At 43.9% G+C, this 15,085-nt stretch overlaps 2 protein-coding genes across 4 annotated transcripts in view; both read right to left on the bottom strand.

The window, feature by feature from the left end:
- Window positions 1-2,372, bottom strand: part of tmem145 (transmembrane protein 145) — a 37,103-nt gene extending 34,731 nt beyond the window's left edge. The window contains exon 1 of the mRNA XM_063878131.1: window positions 2,136-2,372. Within this exon, the coding sequence (XP_063734201.1) occupies window positions 2,136-2,369 (234 nt within the window). The 5' untranslated portion in view covers window positions 2,370-2,372. The remainder of the gene's footprint in view (window positions 1-2,135) is intronic.
- An 814-nt stretch (window positions 2,373-3,186) lies between these two features.
- Window positions 3,187-15,085, bottom strand: part of lipeb (lipase, hormone-sensitive b) — a 28,238-nt gene continuing 16,339 nt past the window's right edge. For all 3 annotated transcript variants that reach the window (XM_063879136.1, XM_063879137.1, XM_063879138.1), the window contains exons 8-13: window positions 12,653-12,797; window positions 11,747-11,974; window positions 10,364-10,552; window positions 8,756-8,937; window positions 7,841-8,107; window positions 3,187-7,252 (exon numbers count right to left, since the gene is read on the bottom strand). In XM_063879136.1, the coding sequence (XP_063735206.1) occupies window positions 6,854-7,252; window positions 7,841-8,107; window positions 8,756-8,937; window positions 10,364-10,552; window positions 11,747-11,974; window positions 12,653-12,797 (1,410 nt within the window). In that variant the 3' untranslated portion in view covers window positions 3,187-6,853. The remainder of the gene's footprint in view (window positions 7,253-7,840; window positions 8,108-8,755; window positions 8,938-10,363; window positions 10,553-11,746; window positions 11,975-12,652; window positions 12,798-15,085) is intronic.

The raw sequence follows: 15,085 nt of genomic DNA, 5'->3' as shown, positions 1-15,085 counted from the left end.
TTATAATCAACGGAGTCAAGAGATAACCCATCAGCAACTGTTTTAGTATAATTTCAAAATCTCAAATACAAAACATCCATTTGCTCCTGTCTCTCAGAAGTAAAAGTCTGCAGTTTTATAGCCTTTTTGTTTTACGATCATAAACTGAATACCTTCTGGTTTTGGACAGCTTATTGGATAAAACGAGCTGTTCAAAGACATCACCTTCCGCTCTGAGAAACTGATGGTCATTATAATGAAAATAATTGTTGCATCCTACACTGTAGTTTAAGTTAACATTTTACTTTTCTGTGGACATGCTGATTAAAACTGTATTTACTGCAGAGCACCAACAGACAGCTGGCTGCTTCCTCATTAAGAGCTGCAGTGTCTCACAAACACACACTTGGAAGTTGCCCAGTGAAACAGTTTGCTACCCACTGAGCGGCTCCACTGGTGCACAGGCGCAGTTTCAGCGCTGCGTTCAAGGGCATCTCGACAGCGCTGATGGATGGACGAGTGCCTCTCGTTCAATTTATCCATTCAGATCCCAGTCGTCATCCTTGGGATTCAAACTGGTGAAATAATCTCGCATTTCAAGGCACATTTTTTTTATTTAATGTAGTCAGAGTTCAGGGAAGGTGAGCACAACTAGGCAGCATGCTAGAGTAAGAATTGAAGCTTGTTGGCTCAAACGTCCTGCTGTTGGATAGACTCTGTTCTTCAGTTTTTGGGAAGGCAAGTAAGGTGATATACAAGTAAGCGGATATACTGGTCCTCAGTAGAGAAGGATTTCAATGTTTTTTAGCTGCCAAGTTGCTTTTTGGCATCACATAAAACATGTGTGGTGCATGAAACACCTTGGTGCACAAGTTTTGCACAGTGTTTTAATGGGGGGATATTTCAGAAGATGCATGCATCTGCTGTTGGTCAGTGTGCAGCTCCACTGTGGCGATCGCTGATATTAACAGCTGAGATCGATACTCGATCGATTAGTAATTGCTGTGTCTAGCTTCATAAATGGGGAACATTTGCAGTATTTTTGTATGGTATGTAAAACAAGAGATCTACACATCCCCTTAGGCACTTGGGAAACAGTTTTAATATAAAATATATTCTTTATGCGTTTGTTTTATCTCAGGCATATTTGTAAAATAATGTTTTTCTTTGCCCCTGGTTAAAATATTACAGTATAGCTCACCTCACAGATCGAAAAGGTAAAATGTTTCCTCTGCTGTTTCAAAGGAAATAAACACTTTTACTTCCGCAGCACAGCTTCTGCAGAAATTCCAACACAACCAACATAATGTTACAAACAACCATGAATGAATTAGATATACATATTGGCCAGTCTTTCTTATGAAGGCTACCTTGTTTGTCTGTCTTGTTGAACTCACAACAAAATGGAAGACAGCTCTTCTGTACTACTCATACATATGTCAAACTTGATCCACAAACTCGTGAGAATACAAACCAGAGATGTGGAACAGCAGGTGGTAGCCTCCTGAATCACAAACAGCCCAGATCCCCAGTTTCTGCTCAACTGCACAGTTTATAACTCGCAGATATTGTCAGGGCAGCGATGATGCCAATCTGACTTTAAAACACACACACACACACACACACACACACACACACACACTCTCTTCAGGCTGGACTGAGCCCAGTTTCTCAACCATCAACACAAACACAGTGCCGCGCGCCAGCAGCTGTATGACGCACACCTGTAACGGCTCCTCTAATCATAAACAGAAAGACTACTGTTAATGTACAATTAATAATGACAATCAAATCAAGCTAATGCCGCTAGTTTTGGCTTAAAAGAGTGTGCTCAAGTGTTAGCAGCGGACTGGTGGTGGGGTGCTGCTTACTGGGGCTACAGAGATGCCAAACACTATCACAATGAGGGTAACATATACGCCACAGATAACACGCGCACAGATGGCGCGCAATTGTAAGGCAGAATAGAGGGGAAGGTGTTATATATTGGGGAAATGACATGCATATAACGGGGGGCAACTTATCGGGGAATTAGTGGTCGCCTCTTCCTCTATCCGCGGAGCAGAGTCCGCCACTGAGACACCTGAGTGCGGGTACGCAGTCATGGTGTCATTGACGCAAGTGGCTACATTATGAAAAAAAGCAACAGCACTCACCTCTTTAGTGTTGACGATGCCTTTGACGTATTTCCCAAGGACTGAATCCACGAAGAAGCTGCTGCACAGCAGAGCCAGGCACAAGAGTCTCTCCCCGACCCTCACCTCCATCTTTCTCCCCGCTGCCGCTCCTCTGCTCTCTCTGGAGCCTGTTTCTGAGCCGAGGCGCGCAGGAAGACGGGGTCGAGCACAGCAGAGAAACCGGGCGCGTCCACGCTGGTCCTTCCGATGCATGTGGCCCCCTGGATGTGTGTGTGGCGGGGTACAGGATGCGCGCTCCCGGTTCCGCTCGTGCTTTTCTGTATGCGACACGTCCACACATTAAAAATGCTTTGGCTGATTGCAATCATGTTTTCATCAGAGGTCACGCACCTCTAATGGAGAGCCGGTGAGACACATAAGGCCAGCCCTCCGGGATGAAATAGTTATATCACACCAGCTGGATACATATCACAAGGATCTAATGGGCTGTATTGCTGCTGAATTTATATCAGAAATGTTCTGATGATCTGTAATGAAGTTAAAGTTGGAGTCTATTTGCATAATGTCCTTAAATAACTCCTGCCTTTAAAACTTTAACAACAAGCAAAATAACTGGAATATTGGCAAAATGTAAACTTAATTAAGTTTCCAAATGTATGCAAAATGTGTTTTTTAATCACATATTTTAGTATTTAGTATTGTAATCAAAGTAAATATGGCCGTTGCATAAACCTGCAATATGTAAAATAGAGATAACAGAACCCAAAAATAGACTGATCATAGAGAACTTACAAGTTGTATTTTTTGTTAAATTGGATCTGACACTTTATACAATTAACAAAAGGTCAACATTGTAAATGACCTTTCCCAAAGGCCTGACTAAATCAAGATTTGGGTTAAAAAGTATTTGCAATTCACAAATTCATACATAAAATATGCTATGGGATCAAAAACAATACATGGCCAGCTAGATTAGATTATAATTTCCATATCTTACTCTGTGACTTTTAGTTAACCTTTAGTTTGATCAATGCAAAAGGACATTTTGATTCACAAACACGACTGCAGGTTCATGGGAGAATATATTTATTTAGATAAAAATCAACAAAGGAAGAAACCAGCCTACTCCTGGCGTATCAGACACAACATTGAAGTATGCAACCTGCAAAGAACATGCAGTCAATCAATCTGCAATCATCCGATCAACAAAGGTAAAGATACCTACATGAATCATAACGCTTGATATACATTCTTTCTTTTTTTTTATTCACAGGTTTGCACTTGTGGTGTTTTGAATAAAACAAATAATCTTAAAAACGCTTTTTTTTTTTCCCCAGTCTATGGCTTGTTTTCTTAAACGATATAAAAAAAAGGTAATATTTCCTACATCAGAATTACATTTGACAGTGCGGCGCAATATGCATATGGAGTGCAGCCATGGTATGGCACTGACTAGCACCTGCATTTTTATCAAAAGCAAACATTAAATGGCAAGCAGTGCATCTGTTAGGAGACTCCGGCTGCAGTCTTTGGTTCTGCTTAGAAGCTATAGAGATATATTTAAGATATGTAACTTATTGATCAAATTAATATTTTTCATTTGGAAACATTTCTGAGTGGTTGAGGTCAGTATCATCAGTGCAATAATGCATTTATGAAAGAATGAGGTTTCCAGGAAGGTTAAAGCAAGTGTTTTGGTATAAAAGGTAGGTATGCTAACTATGAAATCCAACCTTGAGTAGATTCAATAGATTGCACAACAATAAACTGCATCACAGTATTTCTGACGGAGGGTGTGAAAGATGACGTGACGCTGGTGTGTTAACTGCATTGCTTGTACATGTTGTAAGCAGCGAGCTCATGTGTGTAGCAGCGTTGCACTCTGCATTGCACTTTTTAAAATAAACACAGCCAGGGGCAAAGAAAATCTCACATAAGAGCTTTTTAAAAAAAAAGGTAAAACCGTGGAGGTACGTTGTTCAACCTGATTATCAAACAAGTAAAAGACAAAAAGCAGCATTACACTGACCACTACAACTAGATTGTTTTTACAAGGACAATTTGTGATTACAATATATATGAACTATCAGCAATTTGACTATGAATCGAGAACACTGCCAGGAATGGGAAAACTTTAAAAAATAGGTAACACTACAAACATTTTCCTCCAAAACAGCATTGTTGTTCTGATGCATCCTCTGCAGTCAGCTCAGCCGGATGCATGAGTGGTCATTAAGGGTAAGAGGCATATGGAGGTCTATAAACGGCAAGTGGAAACTGACACACTTTTTAAAAAGTGCTCTAGTAGCTCATAAACGTTATACAACAAAGTGCTAATAGCCGGTCAACCGTGCTAGGCTTCATAGGCGGTGGAGTTTTCAGGACTGATGAGGAAGTCATGTTGGTGTACAGAACATCGCGGACACAAAACATAGTCCAAAAGTGTCTTGAAGTTTTCTCAACAGAAGATGATTAATGAGTAATACTTTGAATGGTCTTTTGACCATTAGTAAAGTGCCATTTGTGTCATAATGTGAACAGAGGACACAGAGGACGCACCGACGTGTGAGCTCACGTCTCCCACACACACCAGAGACTAGTATGATCATGTGTACATGTAGACTCCACCCGAGTCACACATACAGGCACCAAGCAAAGACATAAAACAAGACAGTCACATGTAACCTAAAATACACTTACACAGAACTGCAAACTAATGAAAAATTGTAGTACAACTTCAGCCTGGTGTCTCAGAGTGAACAGGTGCATTACTTTCTTCCTTTTCTGACTAGAAATATTGCAGTAAGTACTGGGAGCTGACCGATCCAAGCATGGTCTAATCCTGTAGCATGACTTCTCTGCTGAAAATCCTGCTCTTCTTCTACGGGGGAGGAGTTTGCAGTTGGAACTCCAGCTAAATCCTATTCATCACACAGCATCCTTCTACACAGACCTGGCAAACCTGGCCCTGCTACCAGGCAAGGGCAGGACGGAGCCAGCATTGTTGGCATCTATATATAGTTGGACCTGATCGAGGGGATTGACCCTCAGAAGGACATTTTTGTGTGCTTCAAAGTGCTTCGGTGGCAAAAAAGCTCAGAGGAGTACCCTCAGCTAAATGAAATCCAAGTTAACCCCAAATGTAATTGTGCGGAGGAAAAGCACCAGGCCCCCCCCCAGCCGCTCTCAGTAGGCCAAACACAAGTTTAGTGGCTTTTACACAGCCTTCCTGCAATCTGTTTTTCTCTTCTTTTTTTTTTTACTTAAGTTTTTCCTGAGAGCCTCCAAATTGTAGAAACCAATTTTCAGGCAGGAAATCCCCCGCTTCAAGAGACGTGGTACTTTGACACACTGCATACTGTGCGGAGTAGAAGTGAGCAAAAACGCCTGGTGAGTAACAGGGACAATCTGAGAGGAAATCAGTGCAGTGGAGTTTAAAATGTGTATTGATAGCTGAGGGGCCGGGCTTTTTGCTGCCCCTTTTCCCTCCTAACTATACCTCTGAGAAACGCTTTCCAGTCTCAAAAACAAAAACAACCTTTGGGTCTTTTAGACATATCAGAGCCATGATTGTTCTTACCAGTCTTCCAGAAGATGGGACCCAAATATTAAAACGACGACTTCAGGAAATAATCAGTGCATCTACACAAATGTCACCGTAGAAATGAATAGACCTGCAGCAATACCAACACTACAAAAAGCACCAGGCAGCATCTAGAGAGCCCGCTGTGTAATATTCTGCCTTAACGTCCACCTATTATCCTGTTAACATGCACTAGAGGAGGGTACACATGCAATTGGAAAGGACAGGGATGTCTGAGCAGCTGTGCCAAAGGAGGAAGGGGTGAATATGGAGCACATTCAAACAGCATACGAGTACATTAAAATAACAATATAGTGTACAAACCAACAAAAAAACCTGTAATGATTCAAGGATTAACATACAGCAATACAAAAATATAAATAACAAAATGAATACTACTGCATATAAGTGCAACAGAATCTCAAGAAAACAAAGTGAATCAACAAATCCAGTTTAGCTTTCAGTCTGTTGTTTGAGCATTGTGATTGGTAGAGTCAACAGAGTAACTCTCCACAAAGGGAGCTGTATTGACTTCCAAACAGGCGTAATGGAGGACACAATGTGGAGTTATTAAGTGTGATTTAGAGTGGCTCCCTAAAGGACAAGTGGCCATTTTGATGGGGATGACTCTACACAGAAGCATTTAGTGTGCCTACCACTATTTGATTAGTGCATTAAATGACTGCCTTGGCTGAGATGAATCGCCCATTCAGGCCTCGTCTTGAGTATCTGCGCTGCTTTATGTCCTGGTCTTTCCCCGCCGACGGCCCTCTGTTAAGTATGTGCGCTGCATGTGTGGGTGAGTGCTGGTCTTTGATCTAAGTAGCTGGTAAATTATATTAGAAAACATGACTTTCTTTTGTGGGTGTTTTCATTTGGTCTGCCAGCTTTGCTCTGCGCATAATGCGGCACAGACAAGTGGCAAGAATTGCAAAGCAGAGGGAGTCTTGTTTTAGGGCTCCTCCCCTTTTTTTGTCTTTAAGAAACTGGGAAATCATGTAGATTTGGCCCCCCCTCCGTCCCCCTTTCTGTTTTTTAGGACGCCTTTCTCTCTGCCTTTTAGGCATCACACTGCCTAAATTCGTCTGACTTTCATTTACTCTCTCTGCGTCTTCGCTCCCCGGGTGATCTGCAGTCCTTAATCTAACCTCACTTAAGGCTCGATAACAACAGCCTCAGTGTTGTTCTGGGCTGCCACAGCAACTAAGCCCTCCCCATCTGCCATTTTAGCCCTGACAGCAAGCTCCCCTTCCTCAATGGGATTGGCAAAGAGAGGACCGGCATCCCCAGAAGAGGCGGACACACCCCTATCGGTCCGTTCCAGCTTGCGGTGCTTGCGTGGCTCGGGGGGGGTGTCCTTCTGGGTGAAGACGGTGCGAATTCTCTCCACGCAGACGTTTGCTGCCTCCTTGGTCTCCCGGCAGAGCTGGGACAGGCTGAGGAAGCCGTGGGGGAGGTCGTCCACCACGCACAGAGTGACGGGCTGGTCTACGTTCCTCAAACGCTTGGCAAACATCACAGAGTCATCCAGCATGGGGTCTAACGCACACGCCTGAGAGAGCATAGGGGAGAGGGGAGAGGGAAGAGGGAGCGGGGGGTGAAAAGCAAATTAGGACATGTCAGGAATCTCAATTATGTGATGAAGAAAAGGAAGCCAAGAACCCCGGATTCCTTTGTGTCGACTTTCTTTACATTCCCGCTGACTCACTCTAGCACCAATTTCTTCATTTTTTATTAACACCCTTCAGATGTGAGAGCAGGCTTTAAACTCCCCATCTCTTTCTCACTGTGGTATAACAATGTAAGCTGTGTACGGTCCTCTCTGATCTCCATCTCTTCACATGTTGAGGCTTTGGTGCGTTCACCTCTCCAACCCTCCCATCGGCTCCTCTCTTGTCTTCACCATCATAAACCAACACTCACAATCCTGGTCTGCTCATGCATTCAACTATATCAAATCTACTTAGTTTAAAAGTTGGTGTAGAAAATTAAACCAAATGTAGACCGTTCGCCACACTCGATTTGAGTAAGCCACCTTTGATTTCTTTGTATTTAACTGCATTAATGCTCTCCTGTCCCAATTCCTTTGCATTAGAATAAAGTAAAGCGTCATTATCCTGTCAAAGACTTTCAATCTCACCACTATGTGCACAGGGGGCAGCCCTTTCAGCATGCTGTCAGGAGCCAGCAGAGGAGAGCAGAAGGGATCTTTAACCACTGGCGAGGTGTCCACCGTCATAGTGGCTAGCTGCGCTGAGCGCAGGGGCTCAAAGCCCAGGGGATACTCCCTGCGGTGCTCCAGCTCTGACCCCTCCTCTCCAGCAGGGGGAGGTATGGCCACTGCAAACAGGGTCCTCGACATGGAGTGATCTACTTCCTTGGAAAAGAATACATTCACATCTTCTGGCTGCAGAAAAGAAGAGACAAGAAATCATTAAAAAAGGGACCATAAACAGCACTGAGTCGAAGGGGAAAGTCAAGGAGGATAAAAAGGCATAAAATATTGGACAGGCAAACTTCATTGCATACACACACAGAGAACTTTGTCCTTGTGGAAATCATCTGAAAACCTTGGCTCTGTGCCTGAGAGTCTTGGCTGAACAATCCCCATTTGAAGGAGGAAAAGCATATTTAAAATCTTGCGTCACCCCTGCAATACAATTTTTCCCAAGCCAGGCACTAATCCAGCCTGCCTGTGTGAAAACACATGCGAGGATAATCTGCAATACCTGGCTGGTACCCGCACACCCAAAAAAAAAAGCTTTGATATTCAGTCAGCTTTTTATAGCCAAATGTGTCTATGAGGCACGGCTGACTTCCTCTAGAATGAGTTCATCGAGTTGAAAAACAAAAGTCACTGCAGGGTATATAATGTAGTGCCAAAATATCTCCATACTGATAAAATGTTCATAGTGTTAAATCCATCTAATGAGGGGAGAGATAACAGTCCCCAGTAAGAGTTCTTTAAATCCCTTAGACATTTAATGCCGTTAACTTTCTCTGGATAAGAGCTAGCGAGCTAATCTCAATGTAAACATGTTCAAGCGTGACGTACAGTGCTCTCAGGGAGCGGCGCTGCACTGTGAGAAGTGGAATCGTTGAGGGATCCCAACTCCTGGCAGGTCTGGCTCTTCACAGATAATTTCCTGGAGTGGAAGTCGGAGGTCTCTGAGGCGACAGGGGGGTCAGCGTGAGGAGAGGAGAAGGTCGCCTCTGAAATGCTCTTCCTCACTGTGTCTGTAAAGAAGACAGAGAGAGGGGAGAATAGTTAAGAGCGACCCAAACCAAAATCGAAATGCTCCAGACAAACAATACAAAAAATTGCTTCATTAAAAAAGATCCATTAACACAGAGAGCAATTTTTACGCTGCGTAAAGGACAGGGTCAGTTGCCGCTGGAGGACAGGAAAAAAAATGAGTACACAATCTCTTATTCCGTCTCCACTGATCATATGTCCTCTGGTTGACAGCCAACCGTTAAAAGCCCCAAATGCAAATTGAAGTATATCAGGAAGGAGAGAGGCGAAGTGGGTGGAGGAAAATCAAACAGTGCTGTCATGGTGATATCATCTGCCCGCCCTGAGCCGTCAAAACATAGCTGTAGTCATGGCTGCTCTCTTCTCAGAGCGCTACCCATTTCTTCAATAATGAAGCATCTCAGCACCATGACGGCTTTTTAATAATGTACACCCACCAATGACATTCTCATTAGTTTGGGTGGGGGGGTAGGGGTGGGGGGTTGTCACCTGGCTAAGGGGACACTAGGGAAATTACGATTCGCCATCAGATTTACGGGAGGCTACAATTAACAATTACTGTCAGAGCCCCGCTGCTCCGGAGACGTGGATTGATATGAACGAGTTACAGCATGGTTACGCAACACGGTGGGACGAAGTGATAATTGGACAGTTGAATGCTGAACAAAGGGGATCCATGTCATTAACCTCATCCATATGGGCTGTAAATGAACTTCGGGGCATTTGATATTGTTACACACATAATTGGCTTAAAGGGAGATGCTGAAAATGTGGGCTGGACACACGTACACACACTGATCTGTACTTAGGGCGGTTAATGTGATCAAAGACACAAGCAGATTGAAGCTATGGCAGAGCTTTTCAAACAGTAACGCACCAAACATTTTAGCGGAGGCACGGGATATGGAATTACATTTATTAACTTATCAAAACAAGATCACATAGTAGCCTAAATGTGTGCGATTTGGTTAACGAAATACACTAGCTGTAGAGGAATTTAGTGTATTCCCTCTTTCTAGAGAGAAACTTTTTTTTAAGTAGCTCTATTATGCTTTCCGGGGTGTTCCTTTTCTTTTAGTGTGTGATAAACGTTTTTGTGCATGTAAATGGTCTCCAAAAGGTTAAAATCTCCAAGTTCCCTAAAACGCCTCCATTGGCATCCTTTGTTTACTTCCGTAACATAGTGACATCACTATGTAAGCCCCAAAAAAGACCTCAATGGGACCCAAAGCTTTTCGGAGGGGAGGCCAATAGTCTGAGAATTGTCCTGTTGTCAAGCAGTGTAAAAGCCGAAGCTGGCAAGTAGAAACTGATTTAAGCCACCCACGTTCCCTCTAATGTTCCCATGCCTGCGCGCACACACACACACACACACACACACACAGCCACACACAGTCGGGGGTATACCAGCGGCTCTTGGTGGCGCCTCCTCTGCATCCGTGCTGGGGGATGCTGCGGCTCGGTTGGAATCCAGCATAGAGTGGATCCAGTTGGAGGCTCCCTGTTGGAAATCTCTGAGCATCAGAGCCGTATCTCTCCTCATTAGGCTCAACGTGCTCACCTTCTCTACCTGCGCCTCTGTGTGTGGCTCATTGCCTGGAGGAAAAAGGAGACATAGAGGGAGACTCAGCGGGGGAAAGATGGATGCCAAACAGAGAGGAATGTGTTTTTTCTGTTATTCTTGAATAAGCACAAATGAGAAACAACAGAGTGCAAAATAGGAAAGATAAAGAAAGCCACAGAGAGACTGGGTCCAATACAGAATACAGCCGTCTGTACCACTGGTGACAGAATGAGGGATGTAAAATGATTAGTGTTATAGTTCATTATTGAGAGCGACACAGGATCAACAATATCTCTGTCAGAATGATGTGGCATAGTTGGCCAATTACTAGTCGTCCTTAGCCCTCCTTTTCTTGTGAGACTACAATTTATCAAATGACTTGTAAGAGTTTCTCCTGCTTTTTACACTGCATTAATGACAGGGTGTGAAAAACAATCTATATGCTAATAAGTTGAGTTGTGGCTAGGGAGTTTCAGACATGATACAACACGGTTAGAATGAAATCCATAAAGATTTATGATTAAAACATGTATATTATACACATTGTCTGCTGACTGAGGAGCAAGTGAACAGTGGGATCCAAGATTAGAACAAAATCTTTAATAAGACTAACTGTTCTAAAACTTAAAGACGGGCATCGCAGGGTGAATTGACACAAAATCCATCGAAGTTGTTCTTATCAATGAGTTGTTCTAGCTGTTGGCGTATCATAAAAAGATATATAAATGACGTTGATTAATGAAATTGAAAAGAATGGCCTAATAAAAAGAAAATGAGAAACCTTGATAACAAAATCATTTATGCTACAGAGATAGTTTGTCAGCATTAAAAAGGGCCTCATTGTGCTCATTTTCAAAAAGCTCTTTATTTTTATCATACTGCCTGTGCTGCAGCACCTCTTTTCAACCCCATTAGTCAACTGCTTAGGAATGTCCCGCCCCTTAACCTATCGCATACAATGTGTTGGAGTGCTTGCCAATAGAAGCGCGAACGTTACATAGTGATGTCACTAATTGGAAAGAACTTCTGGGTTTTAGCCTTTGCAGACTTGCAAGCACAAATCCAATACAACACACCACAGGAAAGGGCCCCTTTAATAAACCCTGCAATCACACTGCAGAGATGCTTCAACAACAGAGTAATGGGCATGAATCCTAATTAAATTCTAAAATCTACATCTTCTTTCGTTTGTTTTCTACAACACAAAAACACTCTTGCACTCCTACCTGCGTAGGCGCTCAGACACCTGGAGAGCACGCTGAGCGGCAGCAGGGGATCCATAAGTGTGAGCAGACGGGAGGGCGAGGCGTAGGCGGTCAGCAGGGTGGCCGGGTACACTGCCACGAGGCCATCTGGCATCCGCACACCAAAGGCAGCAGCGCGCATCGAGGTTGTCACACACAAGTTGCCTCCCGCACTGTCACCAGCCAGACACACTTTCTCCCCGGTCCAGCCTGGAGAGATGATACAGGATGGTGAAGATAACAAGTGAGGACAAAAGAAGAACAGAAGTCCATGGGGAAAAGGTGAAATGGCACATCAAATAAAAAGTTGTTTTTCTGCAAATCCACTGTGGAGGAGGAAAGAGCAGTGAGACACATAAAGAAGCAGAATCTCTTTTCTCCACCATGAGACTGCTGACTATGGGATGCTTGGAGCGGGTAATGTCTTGCTATCCTTCCCTCATGGCAGGGATAATTTCTTCTTGTAGTATAACACAAACACTGCGATCCCTGTTAATTTGACACAGCGTGCTTCAGCGGGCGGATGTACCCCAAAACGACCAGATGTCTTTCGATGTCAGCCGGAATATTGAGCGTCACGATTTGTGTGATATTACAGAACAACGGGTACAGTGCAAAACATGGCGCTGCGGCATGATTACTTTCAGAGTGATGAATGATTCCTCTCGAGAGCTACAGGGAATTGGTAAATGCACTCACAGAAGCAGTCCACTGACTCTGAAAGGAGTGAGCTTTTGTCTGCTCATTAAGTCTAATGAACTAACTTTTACCGCCTAACGCATTTCAACTGCACAGAGCTCCCCGTTACGTTAATAAGTCATCCGGAAAGGTGCATGGGAGAAAAAAATTGAACAGCCAAGTGTCGGATGTAAACGCTACTGTGTGTACCTAGAAGGTGGTGGTTTTTCAGAGCCCAGCAGTAGGCATAGAAACACTCCTCAAGGGCCCGTGGGAAGGGGGCCTCAGGGGCCAGAGAGTAGTCGATGGACAAAATGGGGGCACCAAGATCCTGGGACCAGCTCTTCAGGTAAGGCTGCAGGACACGGGAGACATAAAGATAGAGGGGTTAAATTACAAATGGAAAGTTTCAAAGTTGATTTATAATATGTAGTTTGTGAGGAAAACGAGACAGAGCGGTATAATGGGAGACAGACTTTAGGACGGATAAAAAGCTATGAAAATTGCCCCTGTGATGTCATTGGTCTGCTTTGTGGCTTACTGTCTAGACAATGAGAGAATGAGCTCAGTCACCTTCATTTGGTTTCCTCTCAGTCAGTTATACAAAAAGACGCTAACATGTCCTGGTTTATTGGGTGTGAAGGAACAAGACAAAGACAAGGTGATGGTGTGGATTTACAGGGAGTGTCTACCAAAACAAACTCCCTGTCAGAATACTGAGTGTTTCCTTTTTCCGGTGTTTACTATTCTTATCCCAACCCAAGGCAGGAGTTTTTACTTCAGAGCTGCAATGAAATGACCTTGAAATGCAAAGCAAGGCAGCAGAACTTGTCACGCCAAAATATTCCTTCTACAAAGTATCCATCCTGTCCTCCTCCGTTTTTATCTTCTCCCAACACCTTTTTTGACTAGCTATGACTGGGCTTGTGCTTAAAGTGACAGCTCTCCGTGCACAATGCCAGGCAAAGCCCAGTGAGTGTATGTTTTGAATGTTGCCTCACCCACCACTGATTCACCGCGAAGAGTAGCCGCTCCAGCATCCAGCTTTGCCGTCTCAAAGCCGCACTTGTCATAATAAATGTCAGAGTGAGGTTGCTGACAAGTGAGTGCAAGCTTTGTTCAGGTCAGTGTTGGTGTGTTTGAATCAGCAAAGGTTCTCCAAAGGTTTGTATGTATGCAACTGTGTGTAAACAGCCATTGTCGCTGGTGAATGTCATTTTATGCCAGAGTACTTGGACATGTGCGGCAGTCAGAGAGATCTGCCTGAATAAAAGGAACAAATGGAAGGAAGAGGAGTGTGTTTTTGTTGAGCTGGGACCAAGGTAGGAAAACTCCACACACACACACACACACACACACACACACACACACACACACACACACACACACACACACACACACACACACACACACACACACACACACACACACACACACACACACACACACACACACACACACACACACACACACACACACACACACACACACACACACACACACACACACACACACACACACACACACACACACACACACACACACACACACACACAGAGAAGAAAAACACACCAATTGAGAAGGTTCCAGCTCTGTACTCAAAGCAGGAATTAAATGGGAGCTGTAGTCCCACTCTTTCTCAAACAGGCATAGGAGTTAATCTGCAGGCTAATACCTCTACAGGGAGTGTGTGTGTGTGTGTGTGAGTGAGTGTGTGTGGTCCGTGCCCAAGTTGCTAAATGCACAGATGCCAGCACATCCATTCCTGTGATCTCAGCATAATTGGGCACTGAGAGTACCAAAAGCTCCAGCTCCTGTAGTCCAACTCTCAATCTCGCCCAGCCGGCAGGATAGAAAGGGGTCGAGGAAGGATACAGGAGAGGATAAATGAGCAGCACAAGGCCCCGCCCTCTGGGAAACTTTTCATTTTTCTATTCTTTCTTCCTCGGCCTGGCCTCGGGGATTAAGAGAGCAGAAAGCACACGGTAATATTGGGAAGGAGCCAAGTTCAAATTGCTTAAATAAGACAGGTAGGGGATGTTAGAAAAGGACACTAGGTGAACAAAAAGGATTTGGTGAGGTATTAGATAGATTGAGAGGGAGGATGTAATAAAAAGGCTAGCCCCAAAGAAGAAGACAGAATGATAGTCTGACAAGTCTTCCATTAGTGCCCCAGGTAATCTCTCTCTGCGGGGTGGTACAGTACTCTGTTAATTCAACATGACAGCCCTGTTCACCCCCCGTCTGTGACTGCTCTCTCACTTCCTCTGGTTGCTACGCAGCTGCAGATCAAGAATGCCCATGTCCTTGGCTATTTCACAGAGTCATGTCTTACAGCAGCTATAAGAAGCCTGACGCCACGTACACACCACACACAAATCATCCTTCTCATCAAGATGAACCAGGGAGGGATTGATTTCATATATTGTTACTTAGGGCATTGAAGAGACTTTTTTAAAAGGCATGAAACTAAAACTTAAGTGTGTTAAGGTGTGCTTTTTCCTTTTAGAGTGATCTTTAAAGTAAATCTAGAGGGGGTCATGTTAAGTGGAAGCAATGATTTACATGAAAAAAAGAGCCTGTGCACCTTCTGTGTAAACCAAGCATGGAGGGAGTGCATAGCATCTCCGTTTATACAATTAT

The sequence above is a fragment of the Eleginops maclovinus genome, chromosome 3 (assembly GCF_036324505.1).
Source record: "Eleginops maclovinus isolate JMC-PN-2008 ecotype Puerto Natales chromosome 3, JC_Emac_rtc_rv5, whole genome shotgun sequence".
Classification (NCBI taxonomy): domain Eukaryota; kingdom Metazoa; phylum Chordata; class Actinopteri; order Perciformes; family Eleginopidae; genus Eleginops; species Eleginops maclovinus.
Note: the sequence above shows the minus strand (reverse complement) of the source record. Positions and strands in the feature narration are given on the sequence as shown.